The 22,059-nt window shown below is 36.7% G+C and overlaps 3 protein-coding genes across 3 annotated transcripts; all 3 read right to left on the reverse strand.

Annotated features, from left to right (window-relative positions):
- Positions 1-4,373: 4,373 nt before the first annotated feature.
- Positions 4,374-5,340, reverse strand: LOC112170415 (F-box/FBD/LRR-repeat protein At1g13570). The gene is made up of 3 exons (XM_024307703.2): positions 5,099-5,340; positions 4,855-5,010; positions 4,374-4,724 (listed from the first exon to the last, which is right to left on the reverse strand). The coding sequence occupies exons 1-3, from the start codon at positions 5,228-5,230 to the stop codon at positions 4,374-4,376; spliced, it is 639 nt and encodes a 212-aa protein (XP_024163471.1). The 5' UTR covers positions 5,231-5,340.
- Positions 5,341-17,640: 12,300 nt separating this feature from the next.
- LOC112174366 (F-box/FBD/LRR-repeat protein At1g13570) lies at positions 17,641-18,946 on the reverse strand. Its single transcript, XM_040508378.1, has 4 exons — positions 18,818-18,946; positions 18,314-18,718; positions 18,076-18,231; positions 17,641-17,955 (listed from the first exon to the last, which is right to left on the reverse strand). Exons 1-4 carry the CDS (start codon positions 18,944-18,946, stop codon positions 17,641-17,643), a joined length of 1,005 nt encoding a protein of 334 aa, XP_040364312.1.
- Positions 18,947-19,246: 300 nt separating this feature from the next.
- On the reverse strand, positions 19,247-22,059 carry LOC112170620 (zinc finger MYM-type protein 1-like). The gene is made up of 3 exons (XM_040508379.1): positions 21,159-22,059; positions 20,426-21,002; positions 19,247-19,739 (listed from the first exon to the last, which is right to left on the reverse strand). Exons 1-3 carry the CDS (start codon positions 22,057-22,059, stop codon positions 19,247-19,249), a joined length of 1,971 nt encoding a protein of 656 aa, XP_040364313.1.

Here is a 22,059-nt window from a genome sequence, read left to right on the forward strand (position 1 = left end):
TCCGGATGGTTATTCTGGTCACTTTTTTCAGGCTTGTTGGGATGTAGTTGGGTTGGATGTGGTCCGTGCTGTTAGATCTTTCTTTCAGTCAGGTTATATACTGCCTAATCTAAATTCCAGCTTTGTGGCGCTTATTCCAAAGGTTCAAGAAGCTGATGTTATCACTCAATTTCGGCCCATTGCTATGGCTAATTTTTCTTTTAAAATTATTACTCGCATACTGGCAGACCGTCTTGCTCCTATTGCTTCCAGGATTATATTGCCACATCAATTTGCTTTTTTGAAAGGAAGACAAATCTCTGATTGCATTTTCCTGACTTCTGAGTGTGTTAACTTGTTGGATAATAAATGTCGTGGCGGGAATGTTGCCATTAAGTTTGATGTAGCAAAGGCCTTTGATACTCTGAATTGGGACTTCCTTCGAAGGGTTCTTAATGCTTTTGGTTTTCATGCAACTTTTGTGGAATGGATTAGTTCTATATTGGCTTCAGCTCGGCTCTCTATCTTATTTAATGGCTCTCCAGTGGGATTTTTTAGTTGTAGCCGTGGAGTTCGACAAGGTGATCCACTGTCTCCTCTTCTTTTTTGCCTTGCTGAAGAGGGTCTTAGCCGTGGTATCTTGCTTTTGGTTGATATGGGGCATGTCCAAGCTATATCCTCTCCTCGTGCTGTGAAAGTCCCTTCTCATGTTTTATTTGCTGATGATATAATGGTTTTTTGTAAGGGAGATAAAAGAAGCCTACTAAATCTTATGGCTTTCTTTGAGGAGTACGGACTCAACTCGGGTCAATTGGTGAACAAAACCAAGTCTCATGTTTATTTGGGGAAGTCAGCTCTTCATCGTCGTACTCTAATATATTCTTGGTTGGGTGTTTCAGTGGGTAAATTGCCTTTCATGTACCTTGGTGTGCCAATTTTTGTTGGCCGTCCAAAGCGAATTTACTTCCAAGTCTTGGCTGATCGAATTCGTAATGTTATGTCTAATTGGAGAGGGCATTCTCTTTCCATGGCAGGACGGGTAACTCTGGTCAATTCTGTGGTGGTTAGTATGCTTTCCCATAGTTTCACAATTTATGCTTGGCCAAGGACTGTATTGCAACAAGTTCAAAATTGGATGAGGAATTTTATTTGGACCAGCAATGTGTCTTCTAGAGCCTATTATCCAGTCTCTTGGAAAAAGTGTTGTGCTCCATTAAAGGAGGGTGGTCTTGGAGTTCGTAATATTATGGCTCTTAATAAGGCTTTCCTCCTAAAAAAATTTTGGGATTTCTTAACTAAGTCTACACCAGCGACTGCTTTTTTTTTCTGCTCGGTTTCTTCAACGTTCAGGTCAGCCATGTTCTTACTATAAAAAATCATCTATTTGGCCTGGCATGCGACCCTTGTTTATGGATATTTTCTACAACTCTAAATGGTTAGTGGGCAATGGTCGATCAATTGATTTTTGGCATGGTAATTGGCTTATTGGTTCAGTTGTTGATAGATTGGGTATTGTGCATCAGCTTGGCAAATTATTATGTGCCAAAGTTTCTGATTTCATCAGAGATGGCTCTTGGTATTGCTCTACAAATTTGATTGCTGATCTTTCTTCACTTTGGTCAGAAATTTCAGCTGTTAGACTTCCTTACTCAGACATGGAGGATAAGCTGGTGTGGTTGGATTCTTCTTATGGGAGTTTATCTTTATCTATAGCCTATGAGTTCAAGAGGAGTAAACAGGCAATTGTTCTTTGGGATAGATGGGTTTGGCGTCAATGCTTTCGTCCTCGAAACTCTATTACTTTATGGAAATTTCTTCATGGTAAGCTTTTAACAGATGATCTCTTACTTCAGCGAGGCTTTTCTTTTGCTTCTATGTGCTCTCTCTGTCATGCATCTGCTGAGACGGCCCACCACCTTTTTTTTTAGTGCTCTTTCTCTATGAAGGTATGGTCTGCAGTTTTATCTTGGTTTAAAGTCAGTATTCATTTCCTGGATATATATGATTTCTTCTCTTACCCATTGCAACATGGTTTTGGTACTCAATTGCAATTGCTATGGTGGGGAATGATGGGAGCTGGCTTCTACTCTCTTTGGGAGGCTAGAAATTCTATCCGTTTTGATGAGCGTCGCTTAACTACTGATTATTTGATTCGCTCTATCAAGCAACAAATTCGAGAGGTTGATTCTTGGGGTTTAGGAATTATGCGTAACTCAGTAGATGAGCTTTGTATTTTCAGTGCTCTTAGAATCAGCGGTAGAGCCTCAAGACCACATCAAATTCGTGAGGTAAATTGGCATGCTCCTTGTGCTTTTCAATTAAAGGTTAATACAGATGGTGCCGCTCGTGGGACGCCAGGACTCGCGGGCTATGGAGGTATTTTTCGTGATCACTTGGGTAATTGTATGGGTTGTTTTGCTGGTTCCTTGGGTATTGCTACTGCCCTAGAAGCAGAGCTTCAAGCCATTATTCATGCAGTTTCAATAGCATCAGGAAAAGGATGGACTTCTCTATGGATTGAGTGTGATTCAGCGGTAGCAATTCACTTTCTTGCCAATAAAAATTACTCAGTCCCTTGGCGTCTAAGTGTTGATTGGGTCAATTGTTGTATCATTCTCTCCTCTATGCAGATTCAGTTTTCACATATTTATCGAGAAGGGAATCAAGTGGCTGATTGCTTAGCTAACTATGGGGTGGATCATGAGGGGCATTATTGGTGGGACTCTTGCCCTCCTTGTGCATCAGCTGCCTTTGTTCATAATCTGCAAGGGTTACCGAATTTCCGTATTAGCTAATTCTGAAGTGCTTGATAGATTTCATGCAACGGTGGTTTCTGCTACATGATTGCTCTATTCATTAGTTTGTAACTTTTTTAGCTCAGTGCTCACTTTGAGTACTTTATTTCATTTTGTTTTCAGAGAGGTTTTGGTTCTTGTCCCCCTCTCTCTTCTTGTGTTTTCTTTTCCTTTTTTAATAAAATAAAATAGAGGGATGGGCGGTGGGTTCCCGGTTGCGATGGCCCCCTTTCTTTCGAGATTGTGGGTGGGTGCCAGTCACCCCAAATCGGCTGTCGCAGAGGAACTAATATCGCCTAATCCTCTATTTATTTTTAAAAAAAAAAAAAACTTTGTATCATGCTTTGCTTTTTCTTTCCTTAATGCCCTTTGTGAGCTGTTTCCCTCCTGCCCTGGCCATTTGGGCTTTTTTAAAACCAAAAAGAAAAGGAGTACGTCCAACGTGAAGTTTTTTATGCCATTTTATAACCCTGCCCAATATCAACGAAGGTACCGTACCCCCTCCGATGACAAACGAAAGGAACTTGATGACTTTCGACTCTTAGAGCATCTCCAACAGTAAAAGTTATTTTTTTAACTAAATCATCTAAAAGTTAAATTTAGGTAGTAAATTTCTAGTTTTTCCTCCAGCAGTGTTAGCTAAACTAAAAAAATTAAACGTGGAGTGTTTAGTTTTTTGTTATTTTCTCTCTCCTCCCTAGCTAAATTTAGCTAGAGATTTTAGCAAAAGCTAAATTTGACTTTCATATAGCTATTCTGCTGGAGTGCTAAACTATCTCAAATTAGCCAAATTTTTAACTTTTTGTTGAAATAGCTAGTCTGTTAGAGATGCCCTAACATGAGAAGCTAGCTAGGATAGATGAAATTAGGTGGCAGTTCCACCATCCAATACCATGCCTAAAAAGAAGGGTAAACACATTTAGCAATGTCGTGAGCTACATTCTTGCAAATTCAATGAAAGTATGTCCAGTTGACAAAGATAACCCTTTCTGACGCTCTAGTGTTTAAGTGTATTGCGAATCTAGAGCTGGATCGAGATAGTAAGCAAACTATTACACAGAACTTTTCTATTACCACAACTAATTGAGTAATGCTAGCCCTATTTAACCTGTCATATACAAAAGATGTTAACTTTCAAGTAAATACAATTTAACGTGGATTTGTCGTGGTCAGCTCTAAGGAGAATGGGAAGTGCATTAGTGTTGTGGGCAAACAAGTCAATGGTGCTCTGCATTTGTTCAATGACTTCTCATCTATTATTTTCATGTCAAAGGTGCAAAGCCATAGAAATTCAGAAACAAACAAAACCATCTAATTGAGCTGAGAAGCGATGAGGGTTTTTTGATGATGAAACAACATTGAAATTACATTAGAGATTGCCACACCCAAATTTTTCTTACTAGATTTTGTTCGGACCTTCCATTGTTCTGACAAAAGATATAACTTGATACATCATTTCATAAGCAAATTCAGCTTAATTATGACAGTGGAAATCTTGATATTAAATACCGTAAGGTACAACTCCAAACCCAAATTCATTTATACCAGAAGTCCATAACCTCAAAGCTACTCAATTCGAAGTTACAGAACTTCCTGAAATCAAATTCGGGTGGGGAAGTGAAGGAGCTCGTCTTTCAATGGGTCCAGGAGAATTATCTCTGCATGCTTTGATTCACGTTTAAACTGGAGTAGCTCTTTTACTAGTTTCGGAAAACCGTCCACATAAGAAGGCTCGGGAAATCTACGAGTCGTGACAGTCATTCTCTCAAGCACAGGTGAACTTAAAAGTAGAAATCTGATGAAATCTAGTTCAGCTTTAACACCAGAGATCTCAGTTATTTTCACAAGTCGCAGTTGAGAAAATGTGCAATTGTAGTTGTGATTTACACAAGGAGACTCCACTTCTTCGAAAATAGAGTGTACTCTTGAGAGGTTCTCTCTCTGATCCACCTACAAGAGGTCTATAGCATCAAAACTGGAAGTTTTGACAAATAGCTGTCGAAACTAATTGTGTATTTTTACTTATATATTTTAAAAAAGTAAAAATGGTACAAAATTTGAAGTCAGCAGAATCACTCACCAAAATTTTTAGTTCTTGTAGAGCAGGGGAGCTTCTCAGAAAGCATAGAGCAGTTGAAATTTCATCCGGATCATCGAAGCATCTGTCTATAGAAAGAGCCTTCAGATATTGACATGGTTTAGTGAGCTTTTCTGGCAAGGCGCGCAGAGACAAATACTGATGAAGAACACAAAAAATTTAATAAGTATGGTTAAATTCAAATGACAATGTTGAAGATCAAGTAACAAATTTGCAAACACATTACCTCTAAAAAGCGCCTCTTAATTTCAAGCCTTCGAATATGAGGTAGGTGATCAAAGATCTTGAGCAAATTGCTAGAATTGCAGGCAGGAATCCAACTGGCAGGAACCCCTATTTGATCATTATGGATGTTCATACAAATTTCAGCCTCAGTAATACTTGAGGCATTCTCAAGGTTAATGACATTAAAAACACCTAAAATGTGCACATATTGGTGATTTGGTGCATCAATTTTGAGATTGGTGACATCGTGTAGCAATTTTAACCTCTCGAGCAGAGGACTGCAACGAATCAAACTTTCAAACACATCTTGGGCCATGTCAACACGCACGAGTTGAAGACTCTTCTGTTAGAACCATATACATGCTCACAATATATGCACACAATCATAAAAGGGATCAAGGCTTACCTTCAGCAATCACTGGCATGGATTCCATCTTTTGCAGCTGCAAACACGAACACTGAATATGGCCTTCTGTTACTTACCAACTTGCTTCTCAATGGACAGAACAATATGCAAAACGTCGGTAGTAATCAGGAACCAATTCATCTGTATATATATAGGTGACTTAAACCTCAAGAAGCTTCCCATTAAAGCTATCCATATCGGTTTAGGTTTCCTAGTTAGATTCCTAATGTAAGACTTCATTGTAGTCTTTCTTGCTGACTAAGAATAGGATTACTTACCTTAATGAATAGATACACTGCTTCATTAAGTTACAAGTATTGATTTACAGTTTGTATCCATGTTAAACTAGGATTGATATTAAGCTAATCATCAATTACTTTATGATGATATGTGTTATGTCCATATTTGATCTTACAATCTCCCCCTTGGACTCACACATATCATGCTCGATGATTTGCACCAGAGAACATCAAAACCTACTTAACTTACTGAAGTGCGCCCCAGATAACAAACTCAAATCGAAAATCCATTCCAACATGGTCAAATCACAGTTACTTATGCAGAGCAAGAAACAGTATACATTTTAACAAAAATGCAGAGTTTAAAAACCACAAACATAAGCTCCTGCAATCCACATATGTCAAACCAGAAGTGATACAATATATGTTAATGTGTATCAACAAGTAAATATATATTAGGTCCTACTTTATGTTTCTAAAACCAGAAACTCAAGCAAATTTACTGAACACTAATGGCTTAAAATTATTGCTTGAACCTCAACATCATGCTATACATGATTTAAGCCATCTGATAGCAAGTATGATATTCAAAACAAGATGATAATTTCCAAAACAAAACAATAAAGCTGCAGCAAAATCATAACTGGAAATACCTCAAAATTTTATTGATAATCAAAACTGTCATTACAAATAAGTTGTGTTAAACAAAAATAAAAGATCACAACTAAAACACAAGAACTCAAAAAACCTTAGAATTTTAAATGCTCCAACTGGACTAACTCTCTACTGAACCTAAGCATCTAAATTAGCTAAAACTCCAATGCTTGTTGTATGCTTCTGGAATACTGCTACTGACAAGGCCTTGGTGAAAGGATCTGCTAGCTGTGAATTTGTGTCAATACTCAAAACAGCTATTTCACCATGCTTTACTCTTTCTCTAACACTGTAATACTTTAGATCAATATGCTTGGAATTATTTGACCTTTTACTATTCTTGCTAAAGAAAACTGCAGCCTCATTGTCACAATAAATCACAAGTGTTCCAGCCACAATGTGACTCAATACTTTGGTCTACATGAGAAAATTCCTAATCCAAAGTACTTCACACACAGTTTCATATACTGCAATAAATTCAGCTTGCATAGTAGAAGTTGAAACAAGTGTTTGTTTCATGGTTTTCCAAGCAATAGCACCTCCTGCAAGCATGAACACATATCCACAAGTCGATTTCTTGGAGTCCGGATAATTCCTTGCAAAATCCAAGTCTGAGAATCCAATGAGTTTCAGATCCTCCACTTGCCTATAAACTAGCATGTGGCTTTTAGTTCTCTGCAGGTATCTCAACACTTTCTTCCCAGCTACCCAATGTTCATGGCCTGGATTAGATTGGAATCTTGACAAAATCCCTACTGCAAAAGACAAGTCTGGCCTAGTGCAGACTTGTGCATACATGAGACTTCCTACAAGTCTGGCATAAGGCTTTGATTCCATATTTTCCTTTTCAACATCACTGTTGGGACTTTGCTTCTTGGTTAACTTATCTCCTTTGGACATGGGAACTTCTCCAGCTGCACACTTCTCCATACCAAACCTCTTTAAAACTTTGGTAATATAATTGTGTTGAGACAAACCAAGTAGTCTCTGTGCCCTATCTCTTTTAATCTCAATACCTAGTACATAGGATGCTTCTCCCAAGTCTTTCATGTCAAAATTCCTTGACAGAAAACTCTTGGTATCTTTCAGCAATTTAATGTTACTGCTAGCCAAAAGTATATCATCCACATAATGTACCAGAAAAATAAAATTGTTCCCAACTGTCTTCAAATAAACACATTCATCAACAAGATTTTCTGTAAATCCAAAAGTAGAAATCATAGAATCAAATTTCTTGTACCACTGTCTAGAAGCTTGTTTTAGGCCATAAATTGATTTTCTTAACTTACACACTAAATTTTCACTTCCAGCTTGTACAAACCCTTCTGGCTGCCTCATATAAATCACTTCATCTAGTTCACCATTCAAGAAAGCTGTTTTAACATCCATCTGGTGGAGCTCCATATCAAAATGAGCCACTAAAGCCATGATTATCCTAAATGAGTCTTTTGTAGAAACTGGAGAAAAAGTCTCAGTAAAATCAATGCCCTCCTTCTGTGTAAAACCCTTGGCAACTAACCTTGCTTTATGTCTCTCTACATTGCCACTTGCATCTCTTTTGGTTTTGAAAACCCATTTACAACCTATAGGCTTCTGGTTGGGGTCAGGTTCAACTAATTCTCAAACTGCATTTTGACTCATGGAATTAATTTCTGCTTCCATTGCTAGCTGCCATTGATGAGATTCACTACTTTCAATGGCCTGATTAAATGTAGTTGGATCATTGTCCTCTGCACAATCCATTTCAATTTCTGCTTCTTGCAGATAAACAATATAGTCACTCTCTTCCCCCCATAAGTTGGTTTTCTTGCTCTCTGTGATCTTCTAGGCTGAGCCACTGGAGGATTTTGAGGTTCAGTTACGTGACCAGTTACTTGATCTGTGACATGGTCAGTGACTTGACCAGGTATAGTTACATGGGCAGTGACTTGACCAGGCACAGTTACTTGGTCAGTGACATGGGCAGTGACTTGACCAGGCACAGTTACTTGGTCAGTTACATGGTCAGTGACTTGGTCAGTGACATAGTCAGTTACTTGGCCAGTTACTCGACCAGGGACAGTTATTTGGTGTAATAACCCGAAAATTAGTGTCAACTATAGAACACTATATTATTAACTATATTTGAAAAATCTTTGTTATTGAGTTCAAGACTCTCATCTATGTTATTTTTGTGATGCATGTCATTTTAGTACTAATTATTGTAATTTTTTTTACTAAAATTCTTTACTTATTAATTGGGTAAATGTGCATATGGATGTGTGTGTGTACATACATACATATATATATATATATGTATATATATATATATATATATATATATTTAGCAAGTGGATTTATGCTTTCTTTCTTTTATTACTTTTTTTAATTTTATTTTTCCTTTAATCATTTAACCTAAATAGTAATTAGTCACTCACCTTATAATAATTAGCCACTTACTTATTTTATGCTTAATTCTAGCCTATATAAACACATGATCTCTATCATATTTCCTACAAGCTTAAAAATCAAGTGCAAAACTGATTTGAAGCCTCCTTAGTTGTAGAGAAAACTCAAGATTCCCACACAAATCCTTCATCCTTTCTTCTCTTTAGAAGCTCCCTTTGTTTTTCTTAAAGAAGTCCAAGCTTGAATTCAAGACCAAAATCTTCACCTCACCCCTGAGTTTCTTAAGTAAGTACATGAATACATTTTTATGTTCTTTTGTCTTTAAGATTTATCAAACTACATAATCAATGATAAGATGGAAAAGGATCTGCTTTGCTGCAAACCAGTATTTTCGTATATAACAAAATCTGTTTTGTCAAAACTAATTACAGTATTAAATTCCTCATCAAAAGTTCTTCAATTTAGGCTTTTGAATCACTAAAAAAGGTTAAGAAATGAAGAAGTTATGGCTAATCAAAGTTTTCAACTTTTAAACTTGCTGGAAATCTCATACAGCCATCACAACTTCAAAAATTCATATCTCCCTCATTTCTTATCCATTTTCTACAAACTTTATATCAATTTGAAGCTTAGGACCTCGACTTGTGATCTGGAAAGTTTGAGAATTAATGGTAATTTTATACTATACGTAAAGACTGAGATATCAAAGGACATTATTAAAAATATCGGTTTCTGCACTGTTAAGGTTCTTCACCATTTCTGGACTATATCACTCTGATTTGGACTACATGACTTATTCCTTTGGATTCCTTGTGAAAAACCCTTTGAAATGATGTACTCATTTGACTAATTCGGACTTGTGATGGACAACATAACACATCTTGAAGTTTGATGATTCTAATCGGAGAAACATGAACATGGTTGATGAACTTTAATGAATTTGGACATAAGGACTGAAATACTAACTATAATATAATTTTGTTAAATTGTTTATAGTTACTTATTTAATGCTTGTGCTTTATTATTACCTATTTTACTTGATTTCAATTATGTATAAGCTTCTTTTTAATGTTTATACTAACTATAATTTAATTTTGTTAAATTGTTTATAGTTACTTATTTAATGTTTGTGCTTTATTATTATCTATTTTACTTGATTTCAATTATGTATAAGCTTCTTTTTAATTATGTTGTTTGCTAGTGAATTTACTTATTTGTGATATACAATTATGTTATACATGTTTTCATATGAGATTATTCCTAAGTATATGTATCTATATGTGTGTGTGCATATACATATATTTCGATCTATAATTCATAAAGATTGTATGATGTGAATTTGATTATGTCTGAAAAATATAATTATGAAGCCGGGTGATTACAACAACCCCGTGCTTAAGTGAATTACTGGTAAATGTGCTTGGTGGTTATGCTTCGTGGTTGTGCTTCGTGGTTATGCTTCGTGGTTATGCTTCGTGGTTGTTAAGCCTTGGGCCCTAGTCCCTACAGATAGTGCACTATTATACTCTTAGGAAGGGTGGTACTTTGAGTATACATACTTTGGAGGGTGTCCTTGGTATGCTGCGGCTTACCCATGCTTTGGTATTATGGACCCTAGCATGTGGTTTCCCGTGCTTTGGTATTATGGACCCTAGCACGTGGATTTATGATTTGTTACCAGTCAACCTGGTTTTCCCGTGTTTTGGTATTATGGACCCTAACACGTGGATCTGTGATTTGTTACCAGTTAATCTGAAAATTCACTAAAAAGAGAAATGTACTTACGTTATTTTGATCAAATATCTATCTATGATATATTTTGATTATGTGAAGGTGTTTGTGAAAAGAAAATCAAGCATGTGTTGCTTTAATGTTATTTCACATATTAATGTTGCAATATTTGTTGGTTGTGATTAAGCATGTGTTGCTTTAATGTTATTTCACATATTAATGATGCAATATTTGTTGGTTGTGATCAATATTTTGAATATGTGAAGGTGTTAGTAAAAAGAGAATCAAGCATGTATTGCTTTAAGGTTATTTCACATATTAATACTACAATATTTGTTAGTTTGATAAGAAGATGTGACTTTGTGATTTATTACCAAACCATTCACATGAATGAATATATTTGTATATATGTGTGTGTGTATTGTGTGTATATATATATACATATTTAAGAATTCGTATGAACATATAAATGGTTCTTGGTACATTTTACTTGGTTGTTCAGTTTTGATTTCTTATAAGACACATTAATATAAGAATGTAAGTTGTGTACTTATTGGGCTTGTGTTGCTCATGATGCTACACCTTCTTGTTTTCAGGTATTGAGTAGATGCTTGGGGAAACGAGATGAACCTACTAGATAAAATAATATTTTTCTACTACTATTTCTAGTGAATACCTGTACTGATTCGAATTTTGCTTAACTTTGGTTTTGTAAATATATTACCGATATTTGTTTTCTAATAAAAGTACTATTCAAACATGTTTATAATTTCTTTTACTTCCTGTTGATTTATTCAAGAAGAAAATTGTATTTGTTTTGACTCACGTCACAAATTCACGAGCCATATTTCAATACAATATTGGCCTTGGATTTGGGGGCGTGACACTTGGTCAGTGACATGGTCAGTGACATGACCAGTGACATGAACAGTTACATCTTGTTCTAAAGGCAATGCTACACTTATATTCTCATCTGACACAATTTCCTCAAAATCTGAGGTTAAATCCTTAAGGTTTGTATTGTGAACTTTTTCACTTAGAAACTTTACTTGATGTGTTTCAAAAATTCTAGGTGAATGATGAGCATAATATAATTTATAGCCTTTAGATTTATCTGGATAACCTATAAAATAGCAACTAATAGTTTTGGGGTCAAGTTTATTCAAGCTTGGATTATAAATTCTAGCTTCTGAATGACATCCCCAAACATGGCAGTGATGAAGACTAGGTTTCTTGCCACACCAAAGCTCAAAAGCAGTATTTTCTATGGCTTTGCTAGGTGTCCTGTTGCAAATATAATTTGCAGTTTTTAAAGCCTCACCCCACAGAAATTTAGGCAAACCAGTTGTACACCTCATGCATCTAACCATGTTCAAAAGAGTCCTATTCTTTCTCTCTGCAACACCAATCTGTTGTGGATTATAGGGTGTTGTGTATTGAGCTTTAATTCCATTGTCTTGCAAAAACAAGGAAAATGGACCCTTTTGTTGGCCGGATTCAGTGTACTTTCCATAGAACTCTCCCCCTCTATCTGACCTCACTGTTTTGATTTTATTTTCTAGTTGATTTTCTACCTCAGACTTAAAGATTTGAAAGGCTTTCAATGCTTGTGCCTTTTCTGAAAGTAGATAAATATAACTGTATCTAGAAAAGTCATCAATGAATGTGATAAAATACACATTCCCACAGATAGTTTGATGCCTAAATGGTCCACATATATCAGTGTGTATGAGTTCTAATAAATTTTGGCTTCTATATGCAGTTTTCTTTCTAGTATTAGTTATTTTTCCCTTAAAGCATTCAACACAGTCTGTTAGATCAGAAAAATCAAGTTCATTTAGGATGTTGTTTTTCACCAAAATTTTCAGTCTCTCTTTTGAAACATGGCCGAGTCTTCTATGCCATAAAAATGCAGACTTTTCATTTAGTTTGGTTCTTTTAACACCTGTTAAAGTGCTAGTACTATTTGTGTTATTTTCAACAAGTAAAATTTCTTGTTGAGCCATTGAACAATTTAACTGTAAATAATCATTCATAATAACACCAGAACCAATTTGAACAGAATTTTTAGAAATAAGAATTCCATTACTATCCATAACAAGTCTACAACCAGATTTTACTAAAGAGAAACTGAAACCAAATTCCTTCTCATGGAAGGTACATAAAAAACATTGTCCAAAACTAACAATTTTCCTAATCCTAAATCGAGCTTTAAGGTTCCAATAGCCTTGACTGCCACTCTCATGCCATTGCCTACACACAGGTTCACTTCATCACTTTTTGGGATTCTCCTCCTTATGAATCCCTGCAAAGAATTAGTAATATGAATAGATGAGCCTGAATCTATCCACCAAGACTGTGGTTCAATATTTATAAGATTAATTTCTAAAGAAAAAATTGTATTAGAAAAAATCTTACCCTTTTTGGCTAACCAATTTTTATAGCCAGTGCAGTCCTTTTTCATGTGTCCTACTCTTTTGCAAAAGTAGCACTTGAACCTAAATGGCCTGTTTTCCTTGGCCACTACAGCTGTTGAACTCTTAGTTATGGCTTTGGTAGGCTTGAGCTTGTTCTGGGGCTTTTTCTTCTTAGGCTTCTCTATGAGATTTATGGCTGTAGCAGGTTCCTTTTCTTCCTTGATCCTATATTCCTCATCAACACAGATGGATATAAGTTCATCTAAAGTCCATTTTCCCTTTTGTGAATTGTAATTGGTTCTTAGATGACTAAAACTATTAGGTAAGGAATGTAGTGCATAATGCACTACCTGTTCATCCATAACACCCATCAATAGCTCCCTGAGTCTGCCGTTTATATTGATCATCTTCATGATATGCTCTCTAACTCCCCCTGAACCCATGTACTTCAAATCATGAAACTCTTTGGTTAGCCTAGCAGCTTCTGCTTTTTCACTTTCTTTAAACTTAGCACCTATGAGTTCCAGAAAATTTGATGCTAGCTCAGGTTCTTCTATACTTCCTCTGACAGTCTTGGACATAGAGGTACGAATGAGGTTCTTAGCCATTCTATTGGATCTATGCCACTTCTTGTAAAGGTCAGTTTCTTTCTTGGTGCTCTTTTCATTCAACTCTATAGGCTTATCCTTAGTAAAGCAATAGTCAATGTTCTCATGCATTCCCATATAGTTCTCTACAGAATCTAGCCAAGCTCTATAGTTGGTTCCAGTTAACATCAAGACACTGTTCAAGTTCATGTAAGAGTTACCTAAGGAGCAAAACAAAAAATTCATGTGAGTTCTCAATTTGTAAAGAAAATAACTTTAAGTTTTCTGTGTTTTATTTAGCTTTAAGCAACCAAAACAAGAACATACAGAAAACCTAAACAAACCATACTTGCATTCATATCAGTCCATAACCAAAAATAATGTTAAGCAACACTTTTGAGCAGAAGCATAACATCCTGAAGTTCTTTATCAATATACCATGTTTAATGAAAACAAGTTATCCAAAGAAATTTATCCACATCTTTAGAAAGAAGAAAAATTTCTAAGTATCCGTATTTATTTTCATCAAGCATGCATATTGCTGTTTTGTCTTCTAAAACCATACTTGACCACTTCTTTGGAAGATAAAACTGAAGCATAGTTTTAAAACACAAAACACAATTTCAGTTTTTTTTTTTTTTTGTTATTCGATCAGGTACTTGATTAGTGACCTGACCAGTTACTTGATCAGTGACCTGACCAGTTACATGGTCAGTGACCTGACCAGTTACATGGTCAGTGACCGGACCAGTTACTTGGTCAGTGACCCGACCAGTTACTTGGTCAGTGACCCGACCAGTTACATGGTCAGTGACCTGACTAGTTGGTCAGTTACCTGATCATTGTTTTCTGCCAACATCAATGAAGAATGCTTTGTGCCTCATAATCACATATGCCAACAGAAAACCACAAAACCCATGAGCTTTTAGCTTTATATTCTACCCAGATTCATCCTTGTAAGAAAATTAAGCTCTCGTATCTGTCAATTTTAATAATGTGTAACAAATTCTGGGAGATTTTTGTTCTTCATGCAATTTTTACACAATCACATATACAATACCATATCATCAATCAATTCAACATGCATATTCAAGCATAACCAAAATTGATTTGATTCCAAGAAACCACAGAACAATCAAGAATTTGTAAATTTCATCCGGTCACCATCTACTCTAACCTAACGCACGCCGGGAATGCAACTAGTGTTCTTGAGCACAATCAAAAACTCAATTATCATGCTATGAATCAAAATCAATTTCACAGAAAAACCTGTTTTTGCTTTTTCCCCAATTTGCTGCTAAAAATCACAGCGGAAGCATGAATTTGATATTTAACCAGATGCAGCAATCGACTTAAGTAACTTACCTTGATCAGGTACATGACCAGTTACATGATCCGTAAAGCAAAAACCCTTTTTTTTTTTTTTTGTGTGTGTTTGTTTTGCAAAACCCTAAAACGATTTTGATACTTGTGAGCCTATGCTCTGATACCAATTATTAGAACCATATACATGCTCACAATATATGCACACAATCATAAAAGGGATCAAGGCTTACCTTCAGCAATCACTGGCATGGATTCCATTTTATGCAGCTGCAAACACGAACACTGAATATGGCCTTCTGTTACTTACCAACTTGCTTCTCAATGGACAGAACAATATGCAAAACGTCGGTAGTAATCAGGGACCAATTCATCTGTATATATATAGGTGACTTAAACCTCAAGAAGCTTCCCATTAAAGCTATCCATATCGGTTTAGGTTTCCTAGTTAGATTCCTAATGTAACACTTCATTGTAGTCTTTCTTGCTGACTAAGAATAAGATTGCTTACCTTAATGAATAGATACACTGCTTCATTAAGTTATTGATTTACAGTTTGTATCCATGTTAAACTAGGATTGATATTAAGCTAATCATCAATTACTTTATGATGATATGTGTTATGTCCATATTTGATCTTACATCTTCAAACTCTTGAACCCTTTGAATGTTGACGGAGGTTTGAGCGAACACATCTGTAACTCCAAATGAACAAGACCTTGACATGAAAACAGAGAGAATGGAATGTTGTATTCAGGCTCTATCCAAAGGTCAAGTGTCAACTCTTTAACCGAGTTTCTTGATAGATGAGTAATCCATCGATCAATATCTCTAGTGGATACCACATTCATGGCAGAGAATAGCTTGAACTTGCGTATGGGGACAATATGAAGTAAGAGCACATGATCAATCATGGTCACAAAGGTTTTGAACAATTCAATAACAACGTCAACAGCATCTCGAAATTGGTACGCCCCCCAGTCACACTCATCAAATTCTAGATCTTGAAGCATGGCCGACTTGTACCTCTACTTGCTAGATAAAACACTTGTCCTCACTGCCTCCCTAAACGGCATACATGACAAAATCTTTTCTGTGACTTCATTTGGTAAACTGCTAATTCTATCCATCTCCATTTTCAGTATCAGCATGTTAAACAGCGACAAGCGTGGCCCGTGGCCCACCATTGTACCGATATTGTCTCAACTTAACCACCCGATAGGTGTTGAGTTTTAATCACAAAAGGCCTCGGTACAATTGGGTGAGATCCACCCACTTATAAGTTATATTTTATTTGTCACTTTTCCAATGTGGGATCTTTCCTCTCCAACACGCCCCCTCACGTGCAACCTAGCTCTAGGTATGCACGTGGAATTAATTGACAAACCCAATTTCACATTGGAAATTGGGTCACAAGTCCCACATTAGAGACTTGACCAATCACACAACAATCCAAGGCCCACATCGGACACTTGGCAATAATCCAATTGGAAACTTCCGATGGCCAATTTAATGAACCCAAACTAGGTCCATGATTGGAGAGGAGATTAGTGAATCAATTAATGAATGAACCCATATCCAGGTCCATGATGACGAAGCAATTGGAGAGAGACCCGCTTTGATATCATGTTAAACAGCGACAAGCGTGGCCCGTGGCCCACCATTGTACCGATATTGTCTCAACTTAACCACCCGATAGGTGTTGAGTTTTAATCACAAAAGGCCTCGGTACAATTGGATGAGATCCACCCACTTATAAGTTATATTTTATTTGTCACTTTTCCAATGTGGGATCTTTCCTCTCCAACACAGCAGACCCTTAACTCGATCACTACACTGGAGTAAGGGATATATAGTTGGTACAATACTCAAACATGATCTAGCTAAGAATTCTTCGGAATATATACATCAAAGCAGTTAGAACATACCTTAGCAACGACCTGGAGCTTCGTCCAGTTCTAGCTCTGTCTCAAAAATCTACCTTCGATTGTTCTTCTCCTCCTGTGTTTGTAATCTTGTACGATGCTTTGCCTTTTTGTTGATCAAGAATTGACGTAAAGGTGACCCAGGTCACTCAGGAGGTCAAAATTCTTGACCCAAAAACTGACCCACGGTTGCTGGTTGCCAGCTCAGCCCAAGGGAGAACGTGGCTGACGTCATGGCGTTCGGTGGAGAGAGAGACGCATTAAGCAAGAAGCGTGAAGAAGACGACGTTGTCTTGTAGCGCACTAAAGCTGCTGGCGCGTGCGGCGTCGGTTTTTTGTCGCGTAGTAAAGTGTTGATCTGGTGTTACTGAAGAGAGAGAGAGAGAGAGAGAGAGAGAGAGAGAGAGAGAGAGAGAGAGAGAGAGAGAGAGAGAGAGAGAGAGTGGAGTCGTCGTGGTCAGCTCTAAGGAGAATGCATATATGGAAAGTGCATTGGTATCTTGGCTGAACAAGCTAGAGTTGCTCTGCATTTGTTCAATGACTTCTCATCATTTATTTGCATGTCAAAGATACACAGCCATTGAAACCATCTATTTAAGCTGAGAACCGAGAAGGGTTTCTGATGATGAATTGACATTGTTATCACATTAAAGAGACTGCTACGTGCTACCACACCCAAATTATTCTTACTAGGTTCGGACCTTTCATTATTCTGACAAAATATGTAACCTGATACATAATTCAAATTCAACTATAAAGACAGTGGAATTCTTGATATAATGACTTTAGACTTGTACCAAAAGGGACAACTCCAAGCCAAATTCATTTCTACAAGAAGTCCAGAACCTCTTGCTGCTTCACTTCATTGATGAATTATGGGTCCAGGAGAATAATCTCTGCATGTTTTGATTCACGTTTAAACTGGAGTAGCTCTTTTACAAGTTTCGAAAAACGTTCCACATAAACAGGCTTGGGAAATTTATGAGGCGTGACAGTCATTCTCTCAAGCACAGGTGAACTTAAAAGTAGAAATCTGATGAAATCTAGTTCAGCTTTAACACCAGAGATCTCAGTTATTTTCACAAGTCGCAGTTGAGAAAGTGTGCAATTGTAGCTCACATCTAAACAAGAAGATTTCTGTTCTTCGACAACAGTGGGACTGCTTGTGAGTTTCTTTCTGGCATCCATCTACAAAAGGTTCATCGCATTAAAACTAGAAGTTTTGGAAAATAGCTGTCTAGACACTAATTATATAGTTTTCTGTAAAGTTGGTACAAATTAAATTTCAAGTCAGCGGAATCAACTCACAAAAATTTCTAATTCCTGTAGAGCAGGGGAGCTTCTCAGAATGCATAGAGCAGTTAGAATTGCATCCGGATCATCAAGGCATATGTCTATAGAAAGAACATTCAGATATTCACATGGTTTAGGAAGCTTTTCTGGAAAGGCACCAAGAGACAAATACTGATCGATGCAGAAAAGAAACATACTTAGTTAATATGGGTCAAATTCCAATGGCATTGTCATAGATCATTAAATACATTACCTTTAAAAAGTGCGACTTAATTGCGAACCTTCGAATATGAGGGAGGTGATAAAAAATCTTGAGCAAATTGCTGGAACTGCTAGGAACCCAACTGACAGGAACCCGACTGACAGGAGAATAGATGGTCACACCGATTGAAGCATCAGTAAGATTTAGGGTACTTTTAGGATTGACAACATCAAAGACACCTGAAATATCTAAAAATTTGAGATTTGGTGCATCAATATTGAGAGTGGTGACACCATAACAATGTCGCAATATTAATCTCTCAAGCAGAGGAGTGCAACATGTCAAATTTTCAAACACATGTTGGGCCATGGTGATGCCCACAAGTTGAAGGCTCTTCAAGCTCCTGAATCCTTTGAACGTCGACGGAGGTTTGAGCCAAACCTTATGTAAATTTGACTCCGTAAGAAAAGATTGAGTTAACACCAAAAGAACGAGATCTTGACAAGAAAACACACATAATGGAATGTGGTATTCAGATACGCAAAGACGAAGTACCAGCTCTTTGATCGAGTTTCTTGATAGATGAGTAAGCCATCGATCAATATCTCTAGTGGCTAAATCATCAGCAAACAGCTCGAACTTGCGAATGGGGCCAATATGAAGTAAGAGTACATGATCAACCATGTTCACGAAGGTTGTTTGGATTTGATCATCATACCGATTTTGGCTTCCCCTCCAAACATATTCATTAAATTTTAGATCTTGAAGCATGGCCGATTTGTACCTCCACTTGCTGGATAAAACACTTGTCCTCACTGCTTCCCTAAGCGGCAAACGTGACAAAATCATTTCTGTGACATCATTTGGTAAACTGCTAACAGGGCCGGCTCTGTGAGTTTAGAGGCTCAAGGCAGGAAAAAATTTGAGGCCCCAAAATAAATGCTCAAACATTACAAAAGAAAATAATATCCCAATTTCAAAGTATCACTGAAATATGACTCGTCTTGCATTTTTAGATGCAAAGGTACTAATCAAATTTACATAATCAAGTTTTCCAACAATATCTTTTTCAATAGATATCATAGCCAAACCACTCAATCTCTCTTGTGACATAGTAGACCGAAGGTAAGATTTGATCAATTTCAACTTTGAAAAACTTCTTTCTGCAGAGGCAACTGTGACTGGTATAGTTAGCAAAATCCTATAAGCAATCCAAGCATTTGGATAACAGCCATCAACTTCTTTTATGTAATTCAACACATCAATAGCTCTTTTTGTTTCATTGGGTAAATCTTCACTCAACATTCGTAAGTCATGATATAGATCATCTTCATTAAGATCAGAAATCTCGCCATGCTTCAACAAATTTGTAAGGTTAGCACAAAAACTCTTCAAACTATCTCTATCTGCAGACCTTAACTTGTCCAAATCAAACAAAAGCCCAAAATTCTCTTCAAAAGTCTTAAATTGCTCAAACCTGGTTTAGAAAAAAAGAAGAAGATGAAGTTCAATAAACTATATAAACATGTCTCACCCAAAACAACGGCTTCTCTGCTTGGATTCTCTTTGCTATAATCTGCTTAGATATCATTAAGTTGGATAAATCAAGTGGTAGGTACAGAGTTGTTCAATTTGAAGAAACTCACAGCTATGATCTTGTAATACAAGAGTGTGCTCACAGTTACTTGGTCAGTGACATGGTCAGTTACGTGACCAGTTACATGACCAGTTACAGTTACTTGGTCAGTGACATGGTCAGTTACTTGACCTGTTACATGACCAGTTACAGTTACTTGGTCAGTGACATGGTCAGTTACATGGTCAGTTACGTGACCAGTTACATGACCAGTTACTTGGTCAGTGACATGGTCAGTTACATGACTAGTTACATGACCAGTTACTTGGTCAGTGACATGGTCAGTTACGTGACCAGTTACATGACCAGTTACTTGGTCAGTGACATGGTCAATTACGTGACCAGCCAGTTACTTGGTCAGTGACATGGTCAGTTACATGGTCAGTTACGTGACCAGTTACATGACCAGTTACAGTTACTTGGTCAGTTACATGGTCAGTTACGTGACCAGTTACATGATCATCAGCTTGCTCAAAACATCATGCTCATTAACTGATTATATTAAATTTGAATGAAATTGTGCTAACCTGGTTTTGAATGAAGAAATAGCTTGATCAACTATGTAGAGAAAATAATTGACTTTAAAGGATTCTGCAGCTGATTGTGTCACCGCTTCGCTAGAGCTTTCACCAAATTGTCTCTTTTTGTGAATTGTCCGTTTTTCCATGAATACCGGTTCAATCCCCATCTCACTTGCAATCTCTTTAGCTTCAATCAAGGACTCCTCAAATCCAGTTTCTCTAAACTTTTGAAGAAAGGAAAGAAGACGTTCCAATTCTTTGATGGCAGTATCAACATGCATATCTTCAGTTTGCAGATTTTTGCTGACATTGTTAACAGCATGTAACAATTCATACCATATAATCATACCGAACAAGAACTCAAAATTCTGAAGATTATATGTTGCTAAAGTCTCAGCATCACTTTTTGTCTTGACATCTTCTTTACCATTCACCAAGTGAATCAAAGCTTCTCTTATTTCTGGAGCTTGATACCTTATTGCTTTAACACTCTCCACACGACTTTCCCAACGAGTTTCTGATAATGGCTTAACGGTAAAACCTGTCACATGCTCTGTAAAAACCTGCCATCTCTTTGTAGAAGCTGAAAACAAGGAATAGATTCGTTGAATTACACCGAAAAAGGACTCGGCTTTGGGACAACAATGAGCCATATCAGAAAGCACAAGATTTAGAGAATGACAAGCACAAGGTGTGTAAAATGCTTTTGGATTTATTTCAAGTAGTCTACTTTGCACACCTTTGTTTTTTCCTTTCATGTTGGATCCATTGTCATACCCCTGTCCTCTTATATCATTAACATCAAGTCCAAGAGTCTTCAATGCAGTTAGAAGTTCATTAAGCAGTCCAAGACCTGATGTGTCAGATACCTTTAAGAATTCTAGAAAATATTCTTCAACCACAATAGGAGTAGCCGAAACATTGACACTTCTTAATACAAGAGACATCTGTTCCTCATTACTTACATCTGGAGTACAATCAAGTATAACTGAAAAATATTTGGCTTCTTTGATTCTACTAATAATTGAGCTTTTCACCTCCCCTGCCAACAATTGAATCATCTCATTCTGAATTTTGTGACTCAAATAATGATATTGAACCTCATGTTTATTAATACGTCGAACATGTTCTTGCATAGTCGAATCAAATTCAGCAAGCAGTTCTATCATCTGTAAGAAAATGCCATTGTTCTCCTCATATAGCTTTTCACTATCTCCACGAAAAGCTAAATTATTTTTCCCAAGTCTTTTCACAACTGCAAGAATTCTCTCTAATACTTGCTTCCAGTGTTCCTTTTCTTGATTGATTTGTTCTTGTAGACTTGCATCAATTGTTAACTTCAATTTCAGCCTTTTTGCCAACTCCATCCAACTTGTCATTGAGCCAATGTGATACCTACTTCTTTCATGACTTTTAAGTCGATCAGAAATATTGTGCCAATCATTGACACCTTCATCAGCTAATTGCCCCACAAGATGTTTCTTTGCAAACAATTTACAACAAAAGCAAAAAACTTTATCCAAAGAAACCGAATATACCAGCCACTTTCTTTCTTGTTTCTCTCCATTTGGCCGGTAATTCTCTGAAGTAATGCTTTGAGGAAAAACATCTGTCACATTTATCTCTCGGAAAGATGACAT

Source organism: Rosa chinensis, chromosome 6, assembly GCF_002994745.2.
Source record: "Rosa chinensis cultivar Old Blush chromosome 6, RchiOBHm-V2, whole genome shotgun sequence".
In the NCBI taxonomy this organism is placed as follows: Eukaryota; Viridiplantae; Streptophyta; class Magnoliopsida; order Rosales; family Rosaceae; genus Rosa; species Rosa chinensis.

Bases quoted from the DNA above. Each gene is read 5' to 3' on its own strand.
- LOC112170415 (XM_024307703.2), bottom strand. From the start codon at position 5,230: ATGAACATCCATAATGATCAAATAGGGGTTCCTGCCAGTTGGATTCCT. The intron at 5,011-5,098 runs GTAATGTGTTTG...GTTCTTCATCAG, and splicing joins TTAAGAGGCGCTTTTTAGAG to TATTTGTCTCTGCGCGCCTT. The intron at 4,725-4,854 runs GTGAGTGATTCT...GACCTCTTGTAG, and splicing joins TACAAGAACTAAAAATTTTG to GTGGATCAGAGAGAGAACCT.
- LOC112174366 (XM_040508378.1), bottom strand. From the start codon at position 18,946: ATGGTTGATCATGTACTCTTACTTCATATTGGCCCCATTCGCAAGTTC. The intron at 18,719-18,817 runs GTACTTCGTCTT...TTTCTTACGGAG, and splicing joins GAAACTCGATCAAAGAGCTG to TCAAATTTACATAAGGTTTG. The intron at 18,232-18,313 runs GTAATGTATTTA...TGCATCGATCAG, and splicing joins TTAAGTCGCACTTTTTAAAG to TATTTGTCTCTTGGTGCCTT.
- LOC112170620 (XM_040508379.1), bottom strand. From the start codon at position 22,059: ATGTCATCTTTCCGAGAGATAAATGTGACAGATGTTTTTCCTCAAAGC. The intron at 21,003-21,158 runs GTGTGCAAAGTA...CCTTGTTTTCAG, and splicing joins CATGAAAGGAAAAAACAAAG to CTTCTACAAAGAGATGGCAG. The intron at 19,740-20,425 runs GTTAGCACAATT...TTTCTAAACCAG, and splicing joins ATTTCTTCATTCAAAACCAG to GTTTGAGCAATTTAAGACTT.